This window comes from Lytechinus variegatus, chromosome 2 (assembly GCF_018143015.1).
Source record: "Lytechinus variegatus isolate NC3 chromosome 2, Lvar_3.0, whole genome shotgun sequence".
In the NCBI taxonomy this organism is placed as follows: Eukaryota; Metazoa; Echinodermata; class Echinoidea; order Temnopleuroida; family Toxopneustidae; genus Lytechinus; species Lytechinus variegatus.
Window position 1 is genome coordinate 34,301,357 of NC_054741.1, and position 26,079 is coordinate 34,327,435.

Below are 26,079 nucleotides of genomic sequence, written 5' to 3' on the forward strand. Positions count from 1 at the left end.
ATAGTGCACTTTAAAAGACAACAATATTTTCATGGGCTACATGTATGCAAGTATGCTATTAAAGCAAAAAAAACACAGGTTTTAAAGAACATAACAGTCAATTACTAATGTAGATCATAAAAAATAGAGAAAATGAAATGGTTCATGAATAAATGTGCAAACAATCATAGGCCTAATCTTTATCTAAAGCCTGCTCTTCAAAAGCAGAACATCACCCTGACTTTAAAGGACAAGTAAACCCAAGAATAAATTTCATCTAAATCAGGACTAAAATAAGAAAGTTAGGACATTTTAAAGTTTTGTTTCATTTTCACAAAACAGTTATATGAACATCCTGGTCGGTAAGCAAATGAGGGGACTGATGTCACCCACTCATTGTTTCTTTTGTATTCCATTATAATATTTTCATTTTCTCCCCTCAGGGGAAGGGGGGGTCACTGCCATTGAAGAGTGGACAACATCCGCAAAAATCATCCTGAAAAAAGCACCCTAAATGAGGATTCAAGGGCAGCTAGGCCTCTAGGAGACTGTTCTCACTATGCTCCTAAAACTAGTTTACTGGAAACTAGTTCAACGTGTAGTGAGAACGGTCGAAGAGGTCTTGGAAGCGATCTTCTTAACCAGTTTGGAAAACCACCTCGCGATGTAGTTTTCAAGATCGCTTTGCCTTGTTAAACTGGTTTAATGTAAGTGAGGACACAACCGTTCTTCAGGAAGCGATCTTCGCACAATTTGAGAGTGTTTCCATAGGAACAAGAGCGCTTTACGTGAAGTGATTTTGAAAACCACTTTCGTGTGATCAAGTGGGAATGCTAGCAAAGCGATCTTCCAAACTGGTTTCCTGAATCGGCTTCCAGTAAACTAGTTTTAGAAAGCGTAATGAGAACGGCCTCTAGGACACTCTCAACGCAGGTTTTGTGCAGATGTCCCAGATTTGCACAAGAATTTGAGGAGATATCACAATAGAGGTACATCATACATGCTTGTCATTTCAAAAAAGAGTGGATTTCCACTGCACATAAATGCAAAAAATAATACAATGCCGCTGACTGCACTCTCGATTTGCACAATTCAATCAAACTGTTACATCACTCTCTAACATGCACAGACTACGAAGGCAGACGCGGCAGTTTGCTGAATGCGTATTTCCATTAAGTGCGTGCAGTTGTTGTTTTGCTTTGCAATTGAACATGAACAGTACAGTGTGAAACAAATATGGATTCCTTCCTGAACATATGGAATTGCCACTACTGTAAACTATTGTGATTCAATTTAAGAGGGCCCTTATTGTCAAATCTGTAAAAAAAATTAGAGAAAAACTGGAAATGGAGGAAAGCCACCATGAAAGAGTCATAGTGCCATTGTAGCAAGATTGAGAAGTGTTTTCCCCCCTTTTTATACCACTTTTCCACATCCCCCATTGTTTTTGTGATTAATGCGATGATGAGTAATCAAAAGACGAACGTTGGAGTAGACTGGTAAGGTGCCTCAACAAAATCTTAAAAGATTATTATTACTAACCTCAAAAATCCTATCAGACATTCAAGACAGATCAAACATAAAACATAAAATGTGCTTGCACAGAAACAATATCTGAAACAAGTCTTACACTACTCTAATGAGTGCATTGCTATTTTTTATAACGTGTCTAAATTAAACCTGCAAGATCTCATTAGCAGCAATGTTCGAAGGCCATTTATTTAAACAGCAAAATGATATACCTCAAAAAAAACCTGCAAGATTCTGGTGAGGAGTTTTTATAGTTGATTGATACAGTTTAATCCTCCACTTATTTCCGTTGTCTATGGGTGCATTTACACTTTCTTCATAAAGTCCCCATATAGCGTTTTTTAAACGTTTTTATATAATAAATGCACTTCCACAAAGTACTTTTATGCTTCATGTCTCCTAGACTGACCCAGAAGGAAAGGTCAAGTTGGGGTGCATACTTTTTAATGGGTATTTCCTGATCATACTCACACCCAAAGGCCTGTATTCTGAAGTCGGGTTTGATTTAAACTCGGGTTTAAAGTTGTGGTTTAAGTATGGATAGCCAATTGTTGCATAAATCACTAACAGTAGAGATATAATATTTCAGCTCATTTGGCTCTAAAATCATTCATAATTGTCTAGGAAGTATAAATAGATAATTGTCTTCACCATCGATGAATCAGGAAAGAGCACAGTAAACATGAGAAACATACAACTTAATAAAAATTTTGACACTTTTGGCTTCCCATAATTTTAGCAAAGAGTTAGACCATGGTCAAAGTTAAACCAGACTTCAGAATATGGGCCAAAATGTTTAATGTCACTTAAATACATGTAGAATTGATATCATGTTCATGCTTTCCAAAAAAATCTATAAAAAATGATAAATAAAAAAAATCCTGGATCATGAATGCAGCTTTTGTGAGATTATGATCTTGGCTTTTACGCTCTTCGCGTAAATGAAAATTAGAAAGGATGCAACCTTCTTGTTACCTATAAAAATGCATTATAAACCATGTCCTGATTTTGGCCAGAAAAAGGAAAGCGTAAACACACTGCATATCTGTACAAGAACATGGAACGGTATCTATCGCACGTACATTGTACTACAAAGCACTTTATGTTGTTACCAACTTGCCTGAAGATCAATACAATATGGAGAATAGTCCTGAAACAAATTGGGTGGGAAAAACCGGACATTTCATAATGGAAATATGCAAGATCATATTCAGTAAGAATGGTAATATAACATATTGGCCAATTATTGAATAGCTAGTTTATTTTTTTTTTAATATCACCTCATCTCATGGGCCAAGTTATATTATTCAATAAAAACAAAATCATGTGTTTCTCCCACTGCATGACTTTCAGCATCAAATAAAGTACTAATAAATACATTCAATTCTTCAGTACACATCTTAATAACTTAGACATAAATACAATGAGAGCTTTTTACAAAACTTGAATGAGATAAGATTAAAAAGAGGATGGTACTTAACATACAAGTTTAAAATATGGAGGAAAAGAGGAGGGCAATAATAAAATTGAAAGCAAAGTTTAAAGCAGTTCAGTTCCTTTAAAAATTCTACAATTAAAAAAACCTTCATAAAAACTTTGAAGGGCCTTTATCAAGAAACAATTCTACAGCTAAAGTGATTACTCATCTTCTCATTATCATTATCTTAAACTTCAAGACGACTGAATGATGGAAATGATATACACAGACTTTGTACTTATGCATATTGTGAATATAAGAAAAGTCATTATTGAATTTTCAGCTAGGCATCAAATCTATTCAGCTGGAGCAGTGTATTTTGTTTGTTTCCTTGTTTTCATTTGACTTGCATGCAATTGAATGAATCATGAACTTTCAAATTTATCAAGTTTCATTGCGCAATAGCTGCAAGATGAGCTGGCCACTAATACCCCTTTCATAAACCCAATTATGCCGCTAATAGCAGCATAATTTGGTCGTAAAATCGAAGGAGGACCAGAGTTATCCGCATTATTTTTATGCTGCAATTATCCGCATAATAGCAGCATCAGGACCAGATTTTTACTTTATGAACGCATTTCGAAAGTAATGCGGATAATTGCCATGGAGCGGTCACAAGGTCACCCTTTTCCAACGCAACCGCATTGGAGGGGGTGTGTGCGGTTGCCATGACGATTATCCTCCTTTTTCAGGACGGGCGCCCGTAAAAATCGTGCGGATTATTTTCGGAGTTTATGAACGCAATTTTTATTGAACTATCCGCATTACTCTTTGGCGGCTAATTGGAGGATTGGTTTATGAAAGGGGTATAAAAGTGTGTTATGAAAATGAGTGAAAGTAATACCTCAGTCACTCCATGGACCTACTATGGTCACTCTACCGCAGCCATACCACGAGTCGAAAACAGCCTTCTTTTTTATTCAAACCACCTATATGCAGTGAGTACAAAAAAATGTTAAAATGGATGTGTTCGATTTTCGACTCGCCGTACTGCTACCATAGAGCAAATGTGGCTGAGATATTGATGACACAAAATGAATGAAGGTATTTTTCATTTCTTAAAAGCTCACAAATAAGTCATACATGTAGAGTGTGCAACACTGATGCTGGTAATCATCAGCCAGAAAAAAATACCAAACAAAGAAGAAGAAAAGTAGGAACATCTTTGATCTGAATTGTGTTTGTGTGCAAGGATGAAATAAACATTCACCGATTCGTAAGATTGTTTCAACGAAATGACTGTCACTGGAGGTGTGAGGTCAGATTGTAACTTTCATTAATAGAAATCAAAATAGCTTATTCAAACATTCCATGACTGTCACTGGATGTGTGAGCTCAGATTGTAACTTTCATTAATAGAAATCAAAATAGCTTATTCGAACATTTCATGGTACATTCCCTTTTCACAGGAAATATATTTTTTACGTCAAAAAATGTCACTTCATGTTTTTTTAAGGCTTTCAAGGAGGGAAATCCTGTGAGCAAAGCGGATTTGACCAGCCATCGCATCCTGTATATATATATTCATGTGGTTTTTTTTCATGATATGAATTTAGAAATTTGTGTCCGATTTACCTGTTTTGGTTGCTGATACGATGACAGCTGAATACTTAAAACACTTCTCTATTATAATCACACACAAAGTCAAGAAACTGATAAGAACATATTGGCATAATTACTGCCAATAATTAAAGAGAGCACATATAGACTTTTTTATCTGAAGGCTATTCTACAAAACAGGATGCAACAACAATCACTCGCATAATGATATTTGTTTACATTCTATACAATAACAATCACTCCCAAAATGATACATTCAACAATCTATGCAATAACAATCACTCCCAAAATGATATTTTAACATTCTATGCAACAGCAATCACTCCTTAAATGATATTTTAACATTCTATGCAATAACGATAGCTCCCAAAATGATGATTTTGACAGCCTTTCAATAGACTAACTTTGAGGTCTGGGTATTATCATTTTGGAAATAAATTTTTTTTCTTCTTCAAGACCAGATTCTTTTGCATTACATGTACTGATACTTGCATAACATTGAACAGGATGTGCTAAATTAGTACACCATTTGGGAGTCATTTGATGACTTCATAAGTGAAAATTCTACTGAATTCTATTGTCACCTTTACACGATGGGGGGGGGGGGGTAAGTGTGCTTCAATACATAGGCCAATTTTAATCTTTTATTCTCAAAAGAACGTGCTATGGCAGTAATCACTGCAATTGGCACGTATTTGGTGAGAATCTCCTCATTAAGAAATAATCTTTATCTGAAAAGAATATAAGACTTTTTAGGGTGGTATTCCACTTTCCAAAAATCAAATATATCATTAGGCATTGAATTTATTACAATGACATATTTCAAAGTCTAATGTGCTTTCAAAGTTATTTTACAATTTAATATCATCATTAATACAATTAATTAACGTACAATTCTTATCAAAATCATAACAATAAATTGGAAATAACTGAGCAGACATTTCACTGTCAATTTAGAAGATAAAGCAAGAAAATGAGAGCTCAGATAAACAATATATACAAATATAATATGATAACGTGAGGAAGATGTCTCAAGAAAACATGTTTGTTTACTTGTCGATGGACTAGCTGGTTTGCATCAATTTGCTTGGTCTATGTACTACCTAATTCTCAAATCCTCTTTTCAACACCATGGCCCGTATTCTGAAGTCAGGTGTAACTTAGACCCCTGCAGAAATTTAAGCGTGCCGCTTGCTAGTAACTAGCATGCGACTAGCAGGGCGCTCGCTTAATAAGCGAGTGCCTGCTAGCGAACAGTCCCTGCTCGCTAAAAGATCGCTTAACTATTACTCTGCACGTATATCACACGCTTATTAAGCTAGCCGCATGCTAGTTACTAGCATGCCGCAAGCTTGCGCAAGCTAGTCGCACGCTTCCCGCAAGCTTGGAAATTTCTGTAGGGGACCACGGTCTAACTCTGTACTAAAATTATGGGGAGCAAAATATTCAAAAACTTTGTTTCTATTGTATATTATGTTCAATAGTTTGCTTTCATAATGAAGAAAAATACTTTAAAATACTTAATTTATCATTCCCGAACAATTATGAACAATTTGGATATCATATGAGTTAATAATTTGGATGTGTACTGTTAGGGATTTGTGCTCCAATTGGCTCTCCATAGTTAAACCACAACTTCAAACCAGGGTTCAGAATACAGGCCCATCACTGCTGAACCCACTTGATCTACTATCAAGATGGTCCAATTACCATTTAGTCAAACCATTACTTGGTCAAATATTCACTTTGCCTGATTGTGGCTAACTGTCAGATCGTCCAATGACGTCACGGGGGGGGGGGGTTCACAAAGATTCAAGTATGATTTAGAGTCACACTTAAATGCCAAGTTGCATGCATTATAAAAGGCATGACTGCATTGTTCAGATCATGCCAAGAGAACGCACACTACTGCGTATTGAACAATGAGATTATGTGTTGCGCATCACATACATGTACCTGTCGGCATTTAAGTGCGAGTCTAAGTCATACTTAAATCTTTATGAAACACCCCCAGTTTGTAAACACTTCAGATCATCTATTATAGTGTTGAACCATAGAGCTATCTCTGTTAGCTCCATGGTTAAACCAAGTGGATATTAGAAGAAATAGTTTTAACCAAACTGGGAATTAGACAAAATGGTATATAAGAGGCTCAGTTAGAGTGGCAATCGGGCCAAATGGATGTACATGTACATGCAGATGAACCAGTTGTAGATGAATTAGGGATTAGACCATGTACATGGATTGAGACCAAACGGAAACTAGACAAAGTGGTTTACTTAGCCATGGATTGAGACTGTAAGAGGGAGGAGATCGAGGATTGTTGTTATGATATCAGTCAAGGGGTTGGATCTTGAAACAGCTCTCTACACAGGAAGCAAGGGGATGCGTCATTTCCAAGATCACTTAAAGTCTGTTACATGGTAGGGAAACCTCCCCCAAAACACAACTGACACGGCGAAGACAAACCAAAACCATATGCATGCTCTAATTTTACCACCCCGTTCCCATATCTACTCTCTTGAACTTGTTTGACTTAAACCATTTCAGGAAATCAAGTTAAAACAATCGCTCTGCGACCATTCTCGTCACAATCTCCGGAACCAGTTCACGTAAAACGATATCATGTTGAGATGGGAAAGCTCTCAGTATGGTCACAAATTATGCGCAAAATTTGAAACCGCAGCATCAGCCGTATTCTACACACCACGTGTACCAAGCAGCATGCCAGACATGCACACACTGCCATCCTTCCCGGCACAGATCACTTCCCGAAAAAGGCTGTGTCCTCATCTACGCTCAAACCAGGCACAGCGGTCTTGAGCACCACATCGCAAGGTGGTTTTCCAAACCGGTTTGGAAGACCACTTAAGATTGCTTTCAAGGCCGCTTTCAAGACCGCTTCAACACGTTAAACTGGTTTCCACTAAACTTGTTTAAGAAAGTAGATGGGAACGGGGTCTACTTCACATCAACAATCACAGAAGTTAGGAGACACATCAGGGTTTGTCTCACTTACCAGTGAACATTACAAATCAGATGCATTTCCATCTAATTCACAATTATATACTAACAAACTTTTTCATTCTACATTCTCATTGTACAGTAGAATGTTGTTAATCATAATATGTATAAAGGTACTGGATGTTTACGGGAATATTCAAGGCACAAACAATGTGAGCTCATTTTAAAGGGCATATTTTCATTAAAAGAAATCATCTGCTCTATAATCAGCTCAAAGTTCCACATTAGTTATTTCGCCGATCGATAATCAAATAATGAGGCTATTTCAGTTAATCGTTTCCATCTCCACAGTTTCTCGGTCATTCAATGTTAATGTGGATGCATCAAATTTTAATAATTTTCCCCCATTATACTCATTTTAATGTGTAAAGAATAGTTTCCCCCATTGGTTTTAGAGTGCCCTGGTGCACTGTAAAGTCTGGGACATTCCATCATGATTCCATTATGTTATTCAAATTCAGTAATGCTGAACTGTTCAATTCTTTACAAAAATTAAAAGGAGCGAGGCCAGGATAATATAAGCAACAAGGCGATAACACTATCAAGCCATCAGTCCCGTGTCTGAGAGGGAGTAATGCTATGCTATGCAGACGACAATGCTCCAGTCATAGGCACGTGCCACTAGTACCCCTCACGATGCCTCCTATTATAATTAGCCAAACTTTCCCCTTTCTTTGTTTTAGTTTCCTCTATTTTTGTAACAAAACGTTAGGTCTCTGGACTATGGTATGAGTCAGGTGGCTTACAATGGCAGTGTACCTAACAGGAAAAACAGGGAATAATTTTTCTTTACAAATTTGAATAGCTTTTTGGTCATAAGCTAAGCTCTCAAGTAATATATGCAGTCCTATGTAAAAAAGCTATACAAAAGTATGCATAGCAGTCTTTCAAAAATGTGGAGCAAATTGCGATGCGATACCAGGAAAATTATTCCCTGCAAAAGATTTTTTTTTCCGGGGGCTAATTTTCACGTCCCATTAATCTGCTATAGCTTTACATGCGAATGAATGGGGATTTTCTTGGGCTCTCCTTTTTTTTTCTTTTTCAGGGCTCTTTTTTAGCATGTCAGGGGTGAAATCACCCCGAGCCCCGTGTATTATCCCCCCCCCCCCCCCCCCCCCGGTACCTTATAATCATTCTAACCTGCCATGTGTTTTACTATGAATAGACCCTACAAGGCCAGGGGGGCTTTTCATAAAGCAAACAGTTGGTGATTTTCTAGGACATCTATCATAAGCTACTGAAATCCACGTACCTGATTGGCTGAGAGCAAATTTTTCAGTGAAAATTACAGACTATTCGCTTTATTACAAAACACTTCCCAGCCTAAGAAAGCACAGTATTAGCATACAGATATGCGCTATGCTATCTAAATACAAGAACACATATTTATAGTAAGAACTACTCTATTGGTATATATAATTCATAACGTAAACAACTTATTTCAAGTTGAGACTAGTTGCAACAATACTTAGCAGCATTCACTCTGTGTAGAGACTGCTTCCATGAGCAAATTATCATTGAGAACGATCAGGTTAATGATTTCATATTGACAGTAAATTTAAATGTATGTTTGGAGACACATTACAAAATTTAAATGGTGATGTGTGTTTAAAGGCTAATAATTGGTGAATATCCATTTGAACCTACATGTTGACTTAAAATACAATATTTGCTTTACGGTGACAGGCCTACCATGCATTTTTCTTATTCAGCAATGAGGTAATTCTATATATGTCAGTATGACACCACTTTCAGCAATGAATGGAAGCTGTTAAAATGTAGAGGTTAAATTGAAGAGAAAAGTTTGGACCTTGTACTCCACAATGGGTCCGATCATGCAAGCCTAACTTCATTCATATAGACATCATTTCACCTCTCTTTCGAATCTATTCATTTGTATAGCATGAACATAGCATGCATGAATGATAAACAGGACATTTTCTAATATGCCTTGCAATCTAGACATCAATAAAGAGCACCAGTAAGAGCTAATTAATATGTCATTATACCAGGCACAGTCCTACACCCCCAATTACAGGTCTTGTGATCTCTCAAGAGCTCACATGGTTTGTAGCTGAATGGTATGAAATAGCATAAATGAATTATGAACAAAGGTATCATGTGTCATACAACATCTATTCTTGATTTTCGCTGAGTACAATATTGAGTGTCAAGGCCTGTACAAAACTATGAACTTCTCTCAAAATACAAGACCAGCGAAGCAGACACTGCTAAAATACATGAAATGAAGCGTCAAGACATGTACTTATCACGTACAATGCATGTGCAATAAAACATGGGTGAGGTCTTGTTTGAAACATGATAAAATCTCAAGTTATATGCCATGTCATTTGATATTTCAATCATATAGAACAAGTTCATGAAAATGATATATATTCTGGAAAGGTTCAGGACCACAAAAGGCCACCAAAACAACACAATCAAGATTTTGACTTTGATCGGGTACATGCTCTATCTCTCATAGAAGTTTGTTAAGAATGCCAAATACAAGGGTCGCTAATCAGATGCATATCAGGGTTCAGCACTGCGCCTGTATGTGGTTCAATTTGCCGAACTGCCATGGAGCATCCGAGGTAGAACTAATTAACAGCTGGTAATGGGACCAACTATTACTTCTGAGATGATCTAGAGAGCTATCTTTCCAATATTTTAGTTCAGAAACTGTACATTCATATTACACCGGCAATGATGATACAGCTCACCGCCTAATAACAAAATGTGAAAATTTGTTTTACGTTTATCATACATGTACATCTGACATGATTTATCCAGTCTCACTTCTTTCCCTCATGATTTATTAACAGAATATTCTAAAAGAATGGCATTTAGACCAAAAAAGGTAGAAATATTAGTCACTGAAGGTGATTTACCCTCATCCTATTGAACAAGCTGTACATGCATGTGAGGAATATGGGCCCACAAAAATGGAAATGACATTTTTCCTGATGATTTCTTGCCATATACAATGTATGTCAATGCAATGATAATGCAGTACCGCACATACCTAAAAAAAAAAAAATGTTTCTTACATGCCTTTATTTTAAGATCAATGCACGTGCCAAGTCTTGTGAGGATTGGACGAAAACTAAATAAAGGAAGTGGTTCACTCCGCAAGATTTTCCCCTGATTTATTGCTATAAATACTGTTACCATGGAAATGCAGTACCCATGTTAAAGCAAATGTTCCTAGTATGTCTTTACTTCAAGACAGATTAGGTGAAAACTGAGGAAATGGTTCAATCCAATACAATGGATCAACAGAACTCAACACTGATTCCTACAAACTTTTCGCCTATAATCTACGTTTACTCGAAGACTGCGGCTATTATTTAATTGTTTTTGCTCTTATGCTGAACATGAGCGATGTAAGCGATTAGTCCGACAGTCAAGTTTCCAACCATTTTTTAGCATCAAAAACTCTATCATGCTTTTGTCAATGTAGGTACATCACTGCCTCTAACTGTGCACCTGTATCATTCCAAACCACATGGCAACAAGTGGTACCATCAATTTTCATGGCCTGAAACTTGAAGGGGAATAATTCTGGGGCCCCCATTTCATAAAACTTGTTATACATGTAATAACAAATTTACAATAACAGTTAAAAGCTATTGTATCCTGTATCATTCTAAACCACCTGGCAACAAGTGGAAACATCAACTTTCATGATCTGAAAAGGAAATAGTTCTGGGCCCCCGTTTCATAAAACTTGTTTTAATAACAAATTTACAATAACAGTTAAAATCTATTGTATCCTGTATCATTCTAAACCACCTGGCAACAAGTGGTACCATCAATTTTCATGATCTGAAAGAGGAATAGTTCTGCCCCCCCCCCTTTCATAAAACTTGTTATAATAACAAATTTACAATAATAGTTAAAAGCTATTGTGTCCAGTATCATTCCAAACAACATGGCAACAAGTGGTACCATCAATTTTCATGGCCTGAAAAGGGAAAACTTCTGGGGTCTGTTTCATAAAACTTGTTTTAATAAAAAAAAATGTGTGAATCAACAGTTAAAAGCTATTGAAATCCTGCAACCTGATTGGGTGACAGTAATGTTGTCATGAAAATTGTTCATTTGTTATTATAAAAAGTCTTTACGATACAGGATCCTTGGGCCTGTTTTATACGGAATTAAAACTATGATAACTGTATCATTATTGCACAGTCTACCTTGGAAACTTGATGATGATTGAAAAGTTATTATAAAAACTAACTAGTTGCAAGTCTTAATGAAATGGGTTCAAGAGTTGTAAGTAAAAGGAGGCAGTGTTCTGGTTCTCTGGTAGAAGATCTGAAGATTCTTTTAACGTTGCTGGCTACATGCATTTAATGGAATTAGGGCATAAAGAAATGGCAGATTTCTTCAAAATGTTATGATACTACCTATTTTTGTATTTATTCTACTGAAATCTGTTATTTCTTTCCACAACTCTGTAAAGCCTGAGAAGGACATCCAACACCTCATCTTTGGCCAGATTAAAAAAAAAATAAATGCTCTTCTTTTTTATATCATTTTCAGACCATAAACAAGTTTAGATACCTTGTCAGAAGTCATATACCTGCATGTTTCCCACAGGGACCCATCATGTGGCTTTGCATTACCAATGCTAATATTTCATCATAGACAAAAAAATGTAAGTGCAGGAAAACCACTACTAAATAATGCATAGCACCTCTACTCCTGGGCCCCATCTTACAAAGAGTTACGATTGATACGATCAACCTCAAGTGTATGGCAATCCATCAACGTCATAATTTTTTTCGCAGGAAATTTGTACAATGTCCTTTGCAAACAAGGAGCACACCAAATTTTCAAGAAAACTATGAATATATGAACAGACATCATATCTAGAAAATGTTTTTAACAAATCTGAATTTTCAATGTGGACATTGCTGGCTTTCTATAGTTGTGGTTGATTAGATAAATCGCAAGTCTTTGTAAGACAGGGTCCAGAATTCCAGCTACACGAGGTGGTACAGACATTTGACAAGGCACATAAATCATCTTATCTGACGTTGATAATAATTAGGAATAACTACAGATAATGCCTTTCCTAATCCTAAGAACAATTGTTTGGAAAATTTTTTCAGGATCTAGTGTTTATATCAATAACAATGTGACAAATATTTTCAGGAAGTATTATTCATGGAACCTCACCCTTTCCTTTCAATCTTGATTTCTATTTTATGGGCAGAGTCAAATTTACCATGATAAAAGATTCTTCGCTTACAATACTTTCAGAATGTCATTATAATATATAGCTATGATATCATTATTGTGGTTAAGCACATTTACTACACAATGAATGTTAATTGCAGACTGTAGGTGGAAAGAAGAACACAATTGCATTACTTGGAATTATTGAGGTCAACCTACAATCTATGAACTCCATGTGCCCTTGCAACATATTTTCTATCAAACCCCATGGGCAAAGGAAGTCACTTTGTGGTTATTTTATCATTACGTTATTAAATAAGGAGATCCTGAAGAATTATTTAAAGGACTCCAAACAATCATCAGGCATTATACCACAGTTTTAATTCCATAGGCAGTTTGAAAATCAAAAGAGTTATTTGCATTATTTTGATGCTGCAATTATCCACATAATAGCAGCAACGGGACCAGATTTTGACTTTAGGAACGCATTTCGAAAGTAATGCGGATAATTTCCATGGTGCGGTCACAAGGTCACCCTTTTCCAACACAACTGCATTGGAGGGGTGTGTGCAGTTGCCATGACGATTATCCGCCTTTTTCAGGACGGGCGCTCGTAAAAAATAGTGCAGATTATTTTCAGAGTTTGTGAACGCAATTTTTATTGAATTATCCGCATTACTCTTAGGCGGCTAATTGGAGGATGGGTTTATGAAAGGGGTATTATGCTGTAGGCTTGATCTTGAGAAGACCATATCAGACATAAAGGGTGCCCGACATTTCTTCCCTTTGTGGCATAACATTTAAACTTTAGTCTTAAGATATTTGCACCAACATTTAATCATCTCCAAACTACCTCCAACGCAAGAGCGATTGGAAAAGCTGACATCCGCAGGTATTTAGAAACACCTTTAGTCAGATACAAGCACCAGAGATTTTGCATTTATGATCAAATAACTAGCTTGTTTCAAACTTAAGTTACAACCCTTCGGCTGAACGAATGTTAGCATAATTCTACATTCTCTTCTACTCTAACATTTGCGTTCATAATTTTCAACCCATAAAACACAAAAACTAATCAAGGAAGCAAATTTCAAACAGCGAATTCGAAGACCACGGCAGTGTATTAACCCATTTTTAAGTATTGCTGCTGTGGAGTGTTATGAAAGAATCCACACAAAGCGCTATACCAGTGAAGCATTTCTTGTTCAATATAAACATTTCTTGGAAACCGGCAAGCTCTGAGCAAATATCATTTCATTCAGTTGAATAGAATTGATGATTTATTATCCCTTTATGAAAAAACCAAACCTGATATAATTGTTTTTAAAAAGAAGTGAAGTCTACAAATGGAATTACAAAGAAAGGCCAATGTGCCCTGCATGTGTTGGTTCGCCGTAAGAGCAGAAATAATTTAATTCAGCCTGTTTGCAGCTTCAGAGTATCCTATACTACATATATCATTTACTTCATAATTAATTCAATCCGATAATGTCTTTAATATCTCCCAAATTGCAATAAACTTTATACCAAATGCCTTTCTTATTAAAAAAAACACTTTTATGAGTTATTATGTAAGTAATATTATGCTTATTGCCATGTTCCAAATGAAGATTTCATTGTTCATGTATTGTGTATGAATTGATATAATTTGTTGTCATTATTATGAATTTGCACAGTGTGTAAACAAGAACAATTTACATTCATGGACAATAAATAAATACTTATACTTATTGGTAGGGTTGGCCCACTTTGCAAACTTATTGTGATAAAGTTGAACCAGGGCCCCCATCTAAACAGAGAGTTACGATTGATCCAATCAATCGTAACTCTATGGGAATCCATCAGTGTCATAATTTTTTCTACAGGAAATGTGCAAATGTCCTTTGTAAACAAAGGAGAACACACCAAATTGTCAAGAAATCAATGAATTTATGGATATGCCTTCATATCTAGAAAAAAAAATTGAGCAAACATCCAATTTATATGTTGACTTTGCTGGCTTTCCATAGTTACAATTGATCAAATCAATCACGAGTCTTTGTATCAAATCAATCACAAGTCTTTGTAAGACGGGCCCCTGGACTACAGGTGGGGCTCCCTTGTCATTTAGCCCCTCCTTTAGTACAGATTATGGAAAATCTGGGGCCCGTTGCAGAAAGAATTGCAATTAATTGCAACTCTAAATATGATGCGCATCTTGATTTTCAACCAATCAATAGCATGCATATAAAGGGAGAGGTGCTTATTTTGTAGTTCAGGGAAACCATTACTGTTATTGAATTGCAGTATTTGAAGGATGAAAGAAAAGAACTGGAAGTTGAATTTTCTGCAAGACATGTGCGTCTTGCAGAAAATAGGGAAAACAATTAGTGAAAGCTGCTTTAGGGCAGGATGATTAGTAGTTCTGAGAGTGATGATATTTACCTGTGCCCAGCAAACTGCTGCATGTATTGGTTGCCAACCATCGTTATCCCGAGCAGCGTAGTCTACGTTGTGGCTTAGTAAGTACTGCACCACCTTCTCATAACCATTGGCTACGGCGATGTGGAGCTGAATTCAGAAAGAAAATGCAACAAGGGCTAATAAAACTTACCAAAAAAGTAACTATTCCAGCAATGATGGACTGGTGCTTCTATATCCACGAAAATAACTTAATTACAAGAACTTTAAGGCCTCAAAATTAACAATTCATTTAGTTCATACACATGAACCTGATACAGTTACTGTTTGTATGAATTGTTACAAGACTCTTGCATTACTTTACACAGGATATGCATTCTTCTAGCCTTGTATCACATAATTTGCCTTCATACTGTAAAATCCATGTGGCCATAGAGATAGAGCTACCTAAGTTCGGATTTTGAAAAGTACGAGCAAACTTAGTGGTATTTTTTTTCTGGGATATTACATGTAATTTGCTTTTACATTAGCAAAGTACCTGTTAGGTGTTTCATAAATCTGTTCATGAGTTACGAGAGACTTCATGAACAACTGGTGATCCTATCTTGAGGTAAATTATGCGTGCCAAAATAGAAATACCACCTAAGAAAGGATCACAGTCTTTCACAAAGTTGCTTGTTAGTCACTTCCAAACAGCTTTATGAAACACCCACCAAGTATGTTCTAATCTGGATAGAATTCTCATTAAAATAACACAAGGTATTTTCTGGTAATCAACTGGATATAAAAGCACCTTAGTGGAAATCTTGATCATTATTAAAAATCAAAATTGAAAATCAATTAAAAAAAAAACTACTTTTTAGTCTTGGGAGGTGTTTTTTTTTTGTATCTCTACAGCAGAGAAAATAATATCTGTTCAAATTGAAAAGATTCAAAATGAACATTGTGGCAAAAGCTAAGGATGACATTTTTATACAATTATACTTACTGGTGTTGCTCCTACATTGTCTCTTATCTCTAAATCACCTCCATTCTTATAGATCTCTTGCATTCCTTGCAGCATCTGATTTGGTACAATTTCTCTTAGTTCATCGATTTGTTCTTGCGTAATACCTGCAATTACACCGCAAAATATCAAAATGTTATTCTGACGAATTGTAAGATAAGTGTGGGATGTACAAAATGTTGGTGCACCATTTCAAATGGATCAATTTGTTAACCGAAAATTAATGTGTTAGGAATGAAATTACCGATTACAAAATTTTATTGTTTATTTAACTACATTACTTTTTAATATCTTTCAGAGAATATGAGATTGATTAACTTCTTTTTACTGTAAGTTTTTGCAAAAGTAATGTCCCAGTTAGTTCTTTGTTTATGAGTTTGCTACTTGAAATTAAAAATAAGCATTACAATTTAATAATAGGCCAAGATAAATGTCTCAATAGGAAACATTCGTAAGTAGAGCAAAGCTTGGCCAATATTTATATAGTTGAGTTCAGAAAATTGAATCATACTCCAGCAATATAAAGTCTCACTGTTCTAACCATAATCATAATTTAATCTTATCTCATATAACCTTATCTAATCTAATCTAATTATAACACAAAGAAATGACAAGTTATTTCACATCTAAATAAGATTGGTCCATGGTCCATGTTTGAATTCAATACTAATCATCAGCAAATGTGAGCATGTGCCCATCCCTATATTCATATATGTAATTGTGTTTTCATATACAAGAGTCAATCATATGTAATCATCAGCATCAACGAATCAACCCAATTACCAAGTTGGTCATGTATATACTGTTTAACAGCTAGAAAATGGGTGCACGTCCTTGCTGAAGACCCACCTTTTGTGGGTTGGTCTATATAATGGAAGAGCACATCTTAGTTGCCTTTCGTTTGTTTCTTTAAATTTTTTTTTGAATTCATTAAGACTGTTGTTTATTTTCCCCGGTAATTCATAGGCAGAAAACTGAATGCTTAGAAACATCTGTATTAAGCACCCTATGAATATCATTATTATTATTATCATTATGTCACAATACCCAATTGTACAGTTGGTTACCATTTGAACACAAAGGGTAATTACTGCAGTAGAAAGTAAAGCAACTTGTGTGTTCCAAACGGACACGGATGGATGGACTAACCGACTGATTATCTGCAATTACCTATCATTTGCACTCAAAACATTCCATCTATCCTTCTGTCTACATACCAAAAATGATAGAGAGGTATGTCTTCCTTTCCTTAAAAGACTGTGATGATAACCCGTAACAGCGATAGATTATTTGATAGCTTACCTTGCGTTGCCATCTGTGACTCTATGTAGTCTAACGTTTCTTCATCTTCACATATGTCATAAGGCATGTTACCGTCAGAGTTGATTGCTAAGAGATGTGCTCCTCTGAAAAAAAATCGGAAGGAAATATTAGAATGACCATGATATAAGTAATCAGTAGATGGAATAATTGTAGGATGAGCAACTCGTAAAGAAAAAGACATAATTTACAAGGAAAGACAAAGAATACATTAACTTAAGTCCTGTAAAACAGTATTTAGGGGATATTTTGTCATTTTCAGTCCTTCAAACATCAATAAGGATGTGTGTGTATTTGAGTTTTGTTAGACGTGTATCAAGCAGATATGATTATTTAGGTCTGGGACCGACCTTTAACGTCACCATCCGAAAGACATGACCAGGGGGGTGTTTCACAAAGATTTAAGTATGACTTAGAGTTGCACTTAAATGTCTAGTTGCGCGCAGTATAAAAGGCATGACAGCATTGGTCAGATCATGCCAAGAGGACGCGCACTACTGCGTATTAATCAATAAGATTGCGCGTTGCATATCATGTACGCGTCGATATTTAAGTGCGACCTAAGTCATACTTAAATCTTTGTGAAACACCCCCAGGGCTCAATTTGCATCAATGCATCAATTTGTAACTGCCCCACAGCTTAGATTACAGGCGCACGCCACAATGCCCTGTTCAACTACCCATTAATAAACAAGTTTATATTAATAACCCAACTTTGTAAATTTTGAGAAAAAAATAGTGTGGATTTGATACCTGTTGAATACATTCATATTTATATTTATGAAAAATGCAGGTGTTACAACATATATATGAATGTAATACAAAATCATGATCTAGGGAAACATAAATAAAACCACAACAAATATTAAAATGAACACAAACAATATAACAAAACAAGCAAAATGAATAAACTTCAACTTTTATCATTCATTCCAAATTGTTTACTTGCAAAACAAATGATGATTAACAGGCTTTATACAATGACATCCCAAAACTGTTTGTTTTTTTATTTTTTACTATTGGATTATGACATGTCATTTCAATACCGTCAGTGCAGGGGGAAAAATATACGAGGGCTCAGGGTGGTCTCCTTTCTCAAAATACTTAGACACCATTCTCACTACCTACCTAAAACTAGTTTAGTGGAAACTAGTTTAACGTGTAATAAGAACAGTCGAAGCCATCTTGGAAACGATCTTCCAAACCGGTTCACAAAACCACCTCGCGATGTAGTTTTCAAGATCGCTTTGCCTCGTTAAACTGGTTTTAGCATAAGTGAGGACACAACCGTTCTTCGGGAAGCGATCTTCGCACATTTTGAGCGCGCTACTCCACACACTGTGTGTAAAATGCCTACGCTGCGGTTTTGAATTTCGCACAAAACGTGTCACCCCACTGACAGCGTTCCCGTAGCAACAAGATCGCTCTATGTGAAGTTATTTTGAAAACCATTTACGGGTGATCAAATGGTAACGCTAGCAAAGGATCTTCCAAACTAGTTTCTTGAACCGGTTTCCAGTAAAACTAGTTTTAGAAAATGTAGTGAGAATGGGGACTTAGAAGAGCCCTGGAAACCCAATAGAGGAGCTCTGGAAAATATCAATTCACTGCGATATTAAAGCTTATCCCTTGATGCAGAATTAGGCAGTAAGTTTTGAAAAGTAGCCCCTAGAAATAAAAAATAAATACTTTGTTTTTGGCGAGGGGATTCCATTCTGTTAGATTCATACCTGTACTTGCGCTACACATACATTCTCATTCTCAGAAAACACAAATTCAATATTTGAGTTAAATGACAAAGATCTCCAGATGACTAATTTTGTGGACTACAAAACATCATCTGCCGGTAATGCTGAAGTTGCAGTCCTTTTCCAACTTCTCAATTCAACTTTTTTTTTAAAACATTAAACACGAACTTCTCTTTCTCCATTTGTTCATCTCCTTCTTTCCCCATCTTGCTTTTCCCTGTCTCCAACTCTAAATTTCTCTATTTTCCTTTTCCCTCTCTTACCCTCTATCTCTCTGACTAGTTTAACCTTGCCCACGTGTCTCGAAGACCAACGTGAATCCAGAAGCTTTGTTAATTTGCCCCATTACACAATCATGCAAGGAGCGTTAAACGCCATCTCAAGAACGAAGATAAAAACAAGACCTGCATATCGACCTACTTAGCAGCAGCAATTAATTAATTCAAGTGGAATCTAATTTGCGACTCTTAAGACCTCTTTCTGAGCGCCACATTTAAGGCATCCAAATTCAATTTAACCGTCTGCACCTCTGTAATTTAAGAGTTGTGGAGGTGCATCAAACAACGACTTCAATGCTTGATTAGCTTATAAAAAACAATCCTCTGTGTTTGTATGTGTCAGACCAACAAAACTTGCTATAAATACAAATGTATTTATTTATTCGAGTAAAGAGATTAATCTATGTAACTGCATGTGGACTAGTTTCTGTAGAAGACAACACACAGTGTGGAATCAGAGTTATCAGACACTTATGAATACAAATTCTTTTGCCAACCCTATTAATAAAACAAATAATGCACATCTTTTTAATTTGTGAGGTTTGTGATGATGCAGGCATCTCAGGTATTCACAAAATTATGCTAAAGTGCTTTGTGCTTGTCGCATACTCTCGAGTGCGCTGCATCACCACAATTTACATCCATAAATGTGCATTCTCATTAATCATGTAAAATAATATAGTACTGTACAAGGATAAATTATTCCCAGCCTTCACACACTGGTTCCGAAGGTGAAAAAAATCAAATAAAATTCACTGGCCATCAATGAACGGCAGTCATCCATAGCAACCAGATCAATGTCATCTGAAAAAACCCATGACGAAAGAAATCATTTCAACAAAATGAATGTTGTGCACTGTTCACACTTGAATAACCTGAACAATGCACCACTGAATGAAAAACTATTGACAAGTCATACTATGAAAAGCCCCAGTCATCAATGACAAACACCCTTCACACCAAAATCTGGGATATGAAAATAGGAAAGTACCATTAATACTTATTTTTTTTCATAAGAAGTTATACATGTTTTTTTTTCATCAGGCAACAAATCAAATAAAATTTTGATGTAAAATTGGTAGATTGTATCCAATAAACATATAGGCCGGTATTCACAAAAGAAGTTTACCCCCCCCCCCCCTGGTTTAAACCGCCTACTGTTTTTTTTAAACCATAGTCTAAACCCCCATGCGGTTCAAACTTCTCTTGTGAATCGCAAAATCGAGAGCGTAGTCTAATACCCTTTTCATAAACCTATCCTCCAATTAGCCGCCTAAGAGTAATGCGGATAATTCAATAAAAATTGCGTTCATAAACTCCGAAAATAAGCCGCATTATTTTTACGAGCGCCCGTCCTGAAAAAGGCGGATAATCGCCATGACAACTGGACACGCCCCCTCCGATGCGGTTGTGTTGGAAAAAGGTGACCTTGTGACCGCACCATGGCAATTATCCGCATTATTTGGAAATGCGTTCATAAACTCAAAATCTTATCCCGATGCCGCTATTATGCGGATAATAGCAGCATCAGAGTAATGCGGATAACTCTTGTCCTCCTCCAATTTTACGACCAAATTATGCTGCTATCAGCCGCCTAATTCATAGTAATTGGGTTTATGAAAGGGGTATAAATTTAAACCTTGACCATGGTTTACATTTTTTGTGAATTCAGGCCATAAAGTTATTCTTTACATCATTATAACCACTGTGGGGCATGTGCAGTAATATAATTTAGTAATGAATTGGAATAGTGACATGAATTTGGGGGGCTGACCAGAACTAAGGCTTGGAAATACAATGAAAGCCCAGCCAAGATGTGTATGGTTAGCCCGGGGGGGGGGGGGGGGCAGTCAAATATATTGCTGTACACATGCATGACCAAAAAACATGTTTAAAAGGGTGTTTTTTCAGTTTCGGATGATCAAAAAGGAGTTCCAGGTATATTCCCAAAAAAAAGTTGATGGGATTTCTTTGTCATAGAAACAAAAAAAATATTTTAGGTGCAGTATTCATTCAACAACATGATCAGAGATGTGTACACCAAGTATTGACAACATTGTTCTTGCCAAGGCATTTGAATTTATAAATAGTGAGGAAGAAGATGATGGATGGGACAGCTCTACGAGATAGCTGATGAATAACAAATGCATTCCCAAGACATTCCCAGCTGAAGGTCACATTAAAAAAAACCTTGATGTTTGCTCACACTTCTACTACAGTCCTTGTTCAAATATTGATGTAAGTTACAATTAGCAGTGGTGACATTAATAAGGGTTTTCATAAGCTGGTTGAAAATCAACCATCTTCAAGTTCAGAATTTCCAGTCTGTGTCCCCTTAATAATATAGTGACAGTGTCTTGTGACCAGCAATGCTAGCAATGGCATGTACCGATATGCATTAGTAGCAACAGAAGATCTTTTTTTAACCAGAAAATGTGTACCATGACCATCCACACAATATTAATTCTAGAACATACATGTACTATAGCAATAAGCTGGAAAAGTGACCAACATGACGTGGGGGACATGGTAACTAGAGATGAAAAGCTGGAACTTTAGTGTATGATTGAAGCATGGAAAGGACCCATCTGAAAGAATGTCATCATCATCCTTATTAGCAATGACTTGATTTTATTAATATGCTTTTCACACTGCACTTTTTTCCCTTAACCCCAGGAAATTGTTGGGGCTAAGGGAGGGGGGTCTTAGCCCCACCAATTTTTCCGGGGTTAAGCTCAGCCCACTTTGCTTTCACACTACATTTTAGCAAAGTGGGCTAGCACAGTAAATAGTATGGTACTATCTGGCCCTACACAAAAGCAGGGTTAGCCAGCTTATTGTGGTGCTAGCACAATTGCGGTGCTAAGCGATTCAGTGAAAAAAAACGAAACAGGGCTAAGGAAAGTGGGGCTAAGCATTAGCCAATCACAGAAGTCGAATTGCACGTTAATCATGCTCTGTATGGTAAAATCATCAATATTCATGAGCTGAGGGATAGTCCGGGGTTAAGCAGATAGTATAAGGTTAAGAAAGACAGTGTGAATCGATGATCGATCGAAAAATGATAGTATGGGGTTAAGGATAGTATGGGGTTAAGGAAATGCAGTGTGAAAAGCATACAAGATTACTTTAAACATCCAATTTTGTCAAGCTCCTTAAAATCTATTCCAAGATCTTTATATTGGCACTGCAAATCAAAATTAACTATTAAATCGACCACAAAAGTAAATGTACACCTGGGCCCCGTCTTACAAAGAGTTACGATTGATCCATACGTTTGATCCAATCAATGGTAGCTCTATGGAAATCCATCAGTGTCATAATTTTTTCAACAGGAAATTTGCACAATGTCCTTTGTCAACAAAGAAAAGCACGATAGATTTTCCAAAAAAAAAACAATGAAAGCATGAATATACATCACAGTTGGAAAATATTTTGAACAAACATGAGTGGTATTTGTTGACGTTGCTTGCCGTCCATAGTTGTGATTGATTGCATCAAACACAGGGCCCCAGAGAGACAAACCCATATCATCAATGCTTTGACATTGCTGAAAAGGATAAAAACAAGTCTGTGCTTCAATCAAGATGAAGTCCATTGAAGTGTGTACTATCCCGTATCAAGGCAACACATACACCTGGTTTTGGATTCTAATCAACCATGACCCGCCTACAACAGATAGGATGGAAATTGGGTCAACAAAGACCAAAGGCCTTGGTTGAGATAATAAGTCAGCAAAGCATAAGGAAAGGATTTCCTTAAAGTATATCTGTTCTTACAAGTGAGATGTCCTGTGTGAAAGAACTGAGCTAACAGTACACCTACATGTATGTAAACTTTGTGAGATATTCATCTCGCCAACTCAACTTTTCATAAGTTAAAGAGAAATTCCAGTAGTTGCAGTAAACACTGATTTCAAGAGAAAGTCTATAAAACCAGGCTTAATTGCCATTATCATCGAGGATCTAGATCTTGTACAGTTACATAAATTGAACTTTGTGAAATCTTGAAATCTACGCTAAAAAATGTTCACACTGAAGATCACCAACACAGATAAGTGCACATGGGACATATCTTTGCTTTGATAATGTATCTTGCCATGATGACATACATGTATAACTTTCCATTCAACTTGGCGAAATATCGTCTCTTACTGTTTTGACATATATATATATATATATATATACAATGTTTTAGGACAACATATTGTAATTTGCAACAAACTGAGAAGGTTTATTTAATGTTCAGCATGGTTTTGGAATGGTGAAGAGCATAGAATATTTTTTAATCCACGAATATAATTGCATAGAGAAATTCAGTGATCGCTTGTAATCGATTCCATCGTGGATTTTCTTTAAAACATAAATAAGCACTACTTGCTAGAAATAACAATGTTTACAACTGTATGATTACATTTATTATCCTTTACTGTTAAGTTATAGAAGTGACAATTGCCACAGCCTCTGCTGAAAAGATTTATTTTATGACAAACTGTTTTCAAAATAAGCTAAAAGTTTACTGCCTGACAAGCAGCCTCCTGAACCGATAAGCTTAATCGATGTAATCTTGCAATAGGCTTGATAGCAGGTGGTTTCAAACCGCCTCGATTACAAGAATCCCCGTTAAATTACAAGAACTTTTTAGGCTGAAAAATACCCATTAATTATTCCTGCATTCACACCGCCCTGAAACATACCCTTCGAGATAAGTTCCTGAAGTTACGAGCATGTGTAGTATGGTCTGATAAGCAGGCAAGGCGCCAGATTCAAAATCACTAGCCCAGCAGCCACCCACGGCACCGCACCCAACAACACGCTGGGCTAAAAGTTCCCGTAATTTGCTTTCACATCGCCAAAATACCTGCGACCTTGGAAAAATCCCCGCGAAAGTTCTCGTAATTTCGCCAAGTACCTACTATTTAGCGGGTATTTTCTTTTGGGGAAATTACGCGTAGTTTGCTTTCACATTACCAAAATACCTGGTATTTTCTGATCGGGGTAAATTTCCTGATCAGAGAATACCTGGAACTGACGAACTTCGAGGCGGTCTGAAACCACTTAGTGAGAGGTTTCTGCAAGATTTTTGTTGGAACCTGCCGCGACAAGGTAAGCATGTAAAATTATATAATATTTTGCATTCGTGCCTGTCATTATGTTGCTGTTTTAACGAAGCAACAGAATGCGTGGTTAAAAAAAACAGAAGTGCTTAAGTGTTGGAAGTACTGGAATGAGTAATACTGAAAATACTTAATTACTGAGAATACTGACATTACTGAAATGAATGAGATACTGAAAATACTGGAATGACTAAGATACTGAAAATACTGGAATGCCAGCATTACTGGAAATATTGGAAAGAGGTAGAATTACTGGATAGACAAGCTTTATAATAAGTGAGAAGTACTGTGTATGATCTTCCTAGCATAATAAAAAATCACATAAGATATGCAGTCTTCAACATGGTTGTGCAGTTCCATGAGATATAATCTAAGTTTTAGAAGTTTAAGAAGGAGTGAAGAGTCAAAAGTAAAAAAGAAGGATTTTTACACCAACTGGCTGCAAATTGGCGACCAAAACAAACTAGCCTGTCATGGGGAAAAACAGTTCAGCTAAAATATCTTGCCATCTCCAAAAGTTGATGGCACTTAAAGCTTCTATAAAGTATAAAATCGAGAATGATCAGTTCCATAAAATCCCCTTCTGCGTGCCCTAATATGTGCAGAGATTAAATTCAATGGGCGTTTGTTCTGGTGTAGTGCAAATTCAAAATCTATTCACATATCAAAACCTACACATACTGCATGGCCCTACATGTGAGATAATACCAGAGAATTTGTAAAGAATGAACTGATGAACACTAAAGGAAACAAAAACCCAAGAAAAGAAGCAATCTTACTGGAAAGAGTAAAATGAGAGGAACAATTAAAAACACGTTTCAACAAAATCGGTTGTAAAAATAAGCAAGTTATGGACGTTTAAAAAGTCTTGTTGTACTTTCTATGGGGATCCTAAATTGGCAAACATGCTTCAAAATTGCTGATTTTGTGGACAACTCTCCATTCTTTCTAATAAAATCACCCAATTTAAATCTGTGGCACTTTCAATCTCATGCAGAAAACAACTGATTTAAATGAAGACTATTATGGAAAATGAGTTTTGCATAGCTAATTTCATTTAGATCAAGAAAACTTTTTGGACACCTAAATCAGCAGTTTCATTCATTTTCATCACTTCAAAGTAATGATATATGACGACACTTGAACAAGTCACAGAAATCTATAGAAATCTACAATGGCTCAAGATTCCCAACTAGTAAAGTATTAAATTACCAGATTATGCCACTCGCATTATACCAAGGCACCATTTAGACTGTGAGTCATACCAATAAATTGAATTAAAATGCTCTTAAAATGTGCCCCTAACAAACCTTTATGCAAACAGATGAAGGTGTTTTAGTCATTATGCATGCTAAGTATATGGATATCAAAGACAAACTGATCTCAACTTGGCTATAGATACAATGCACTGTTTACATGGAGAAACATGCCAGCACTCTGGAGAGTTTGTG

General features: G+C 36.2%; 1 protein-coding gene across 2 annotated transcripts in view; it reads right to left on the bottom strand.

The window, feature by feature from the left end:
* The window catches only part of LOC121407927 (protein phosphatase 1 regulatory inhibitor subunit 16B-like), a 65,464-nt gene that overhangs the window by 32,206 nt on the left and 7,179 nt on the right, over window positions 1–26,079 (bottom strand). For both annotated transcript variants that reach the window (XM_041599175.1, XM_041599176.1), the window contains exons 3-5: window positions 17,469–17,572; window positions 16,149–16,273; window positions 15,185–15,310 (exon numbers count right to left, since the gene is read on the bottom strand). In XM_041599175.1, the coding sequence (XP_041455109.1) occupies window positions 15,185–15,310; window positions 16,149–16,273; window positions 17,469–17,572 (355 nt within the window). The remainder of the gene's footprint in view (window positions 1–15,184; window positions 15,311–16,148; window positions 16,274–17,468; window positions 17,573–26,079) is intronic.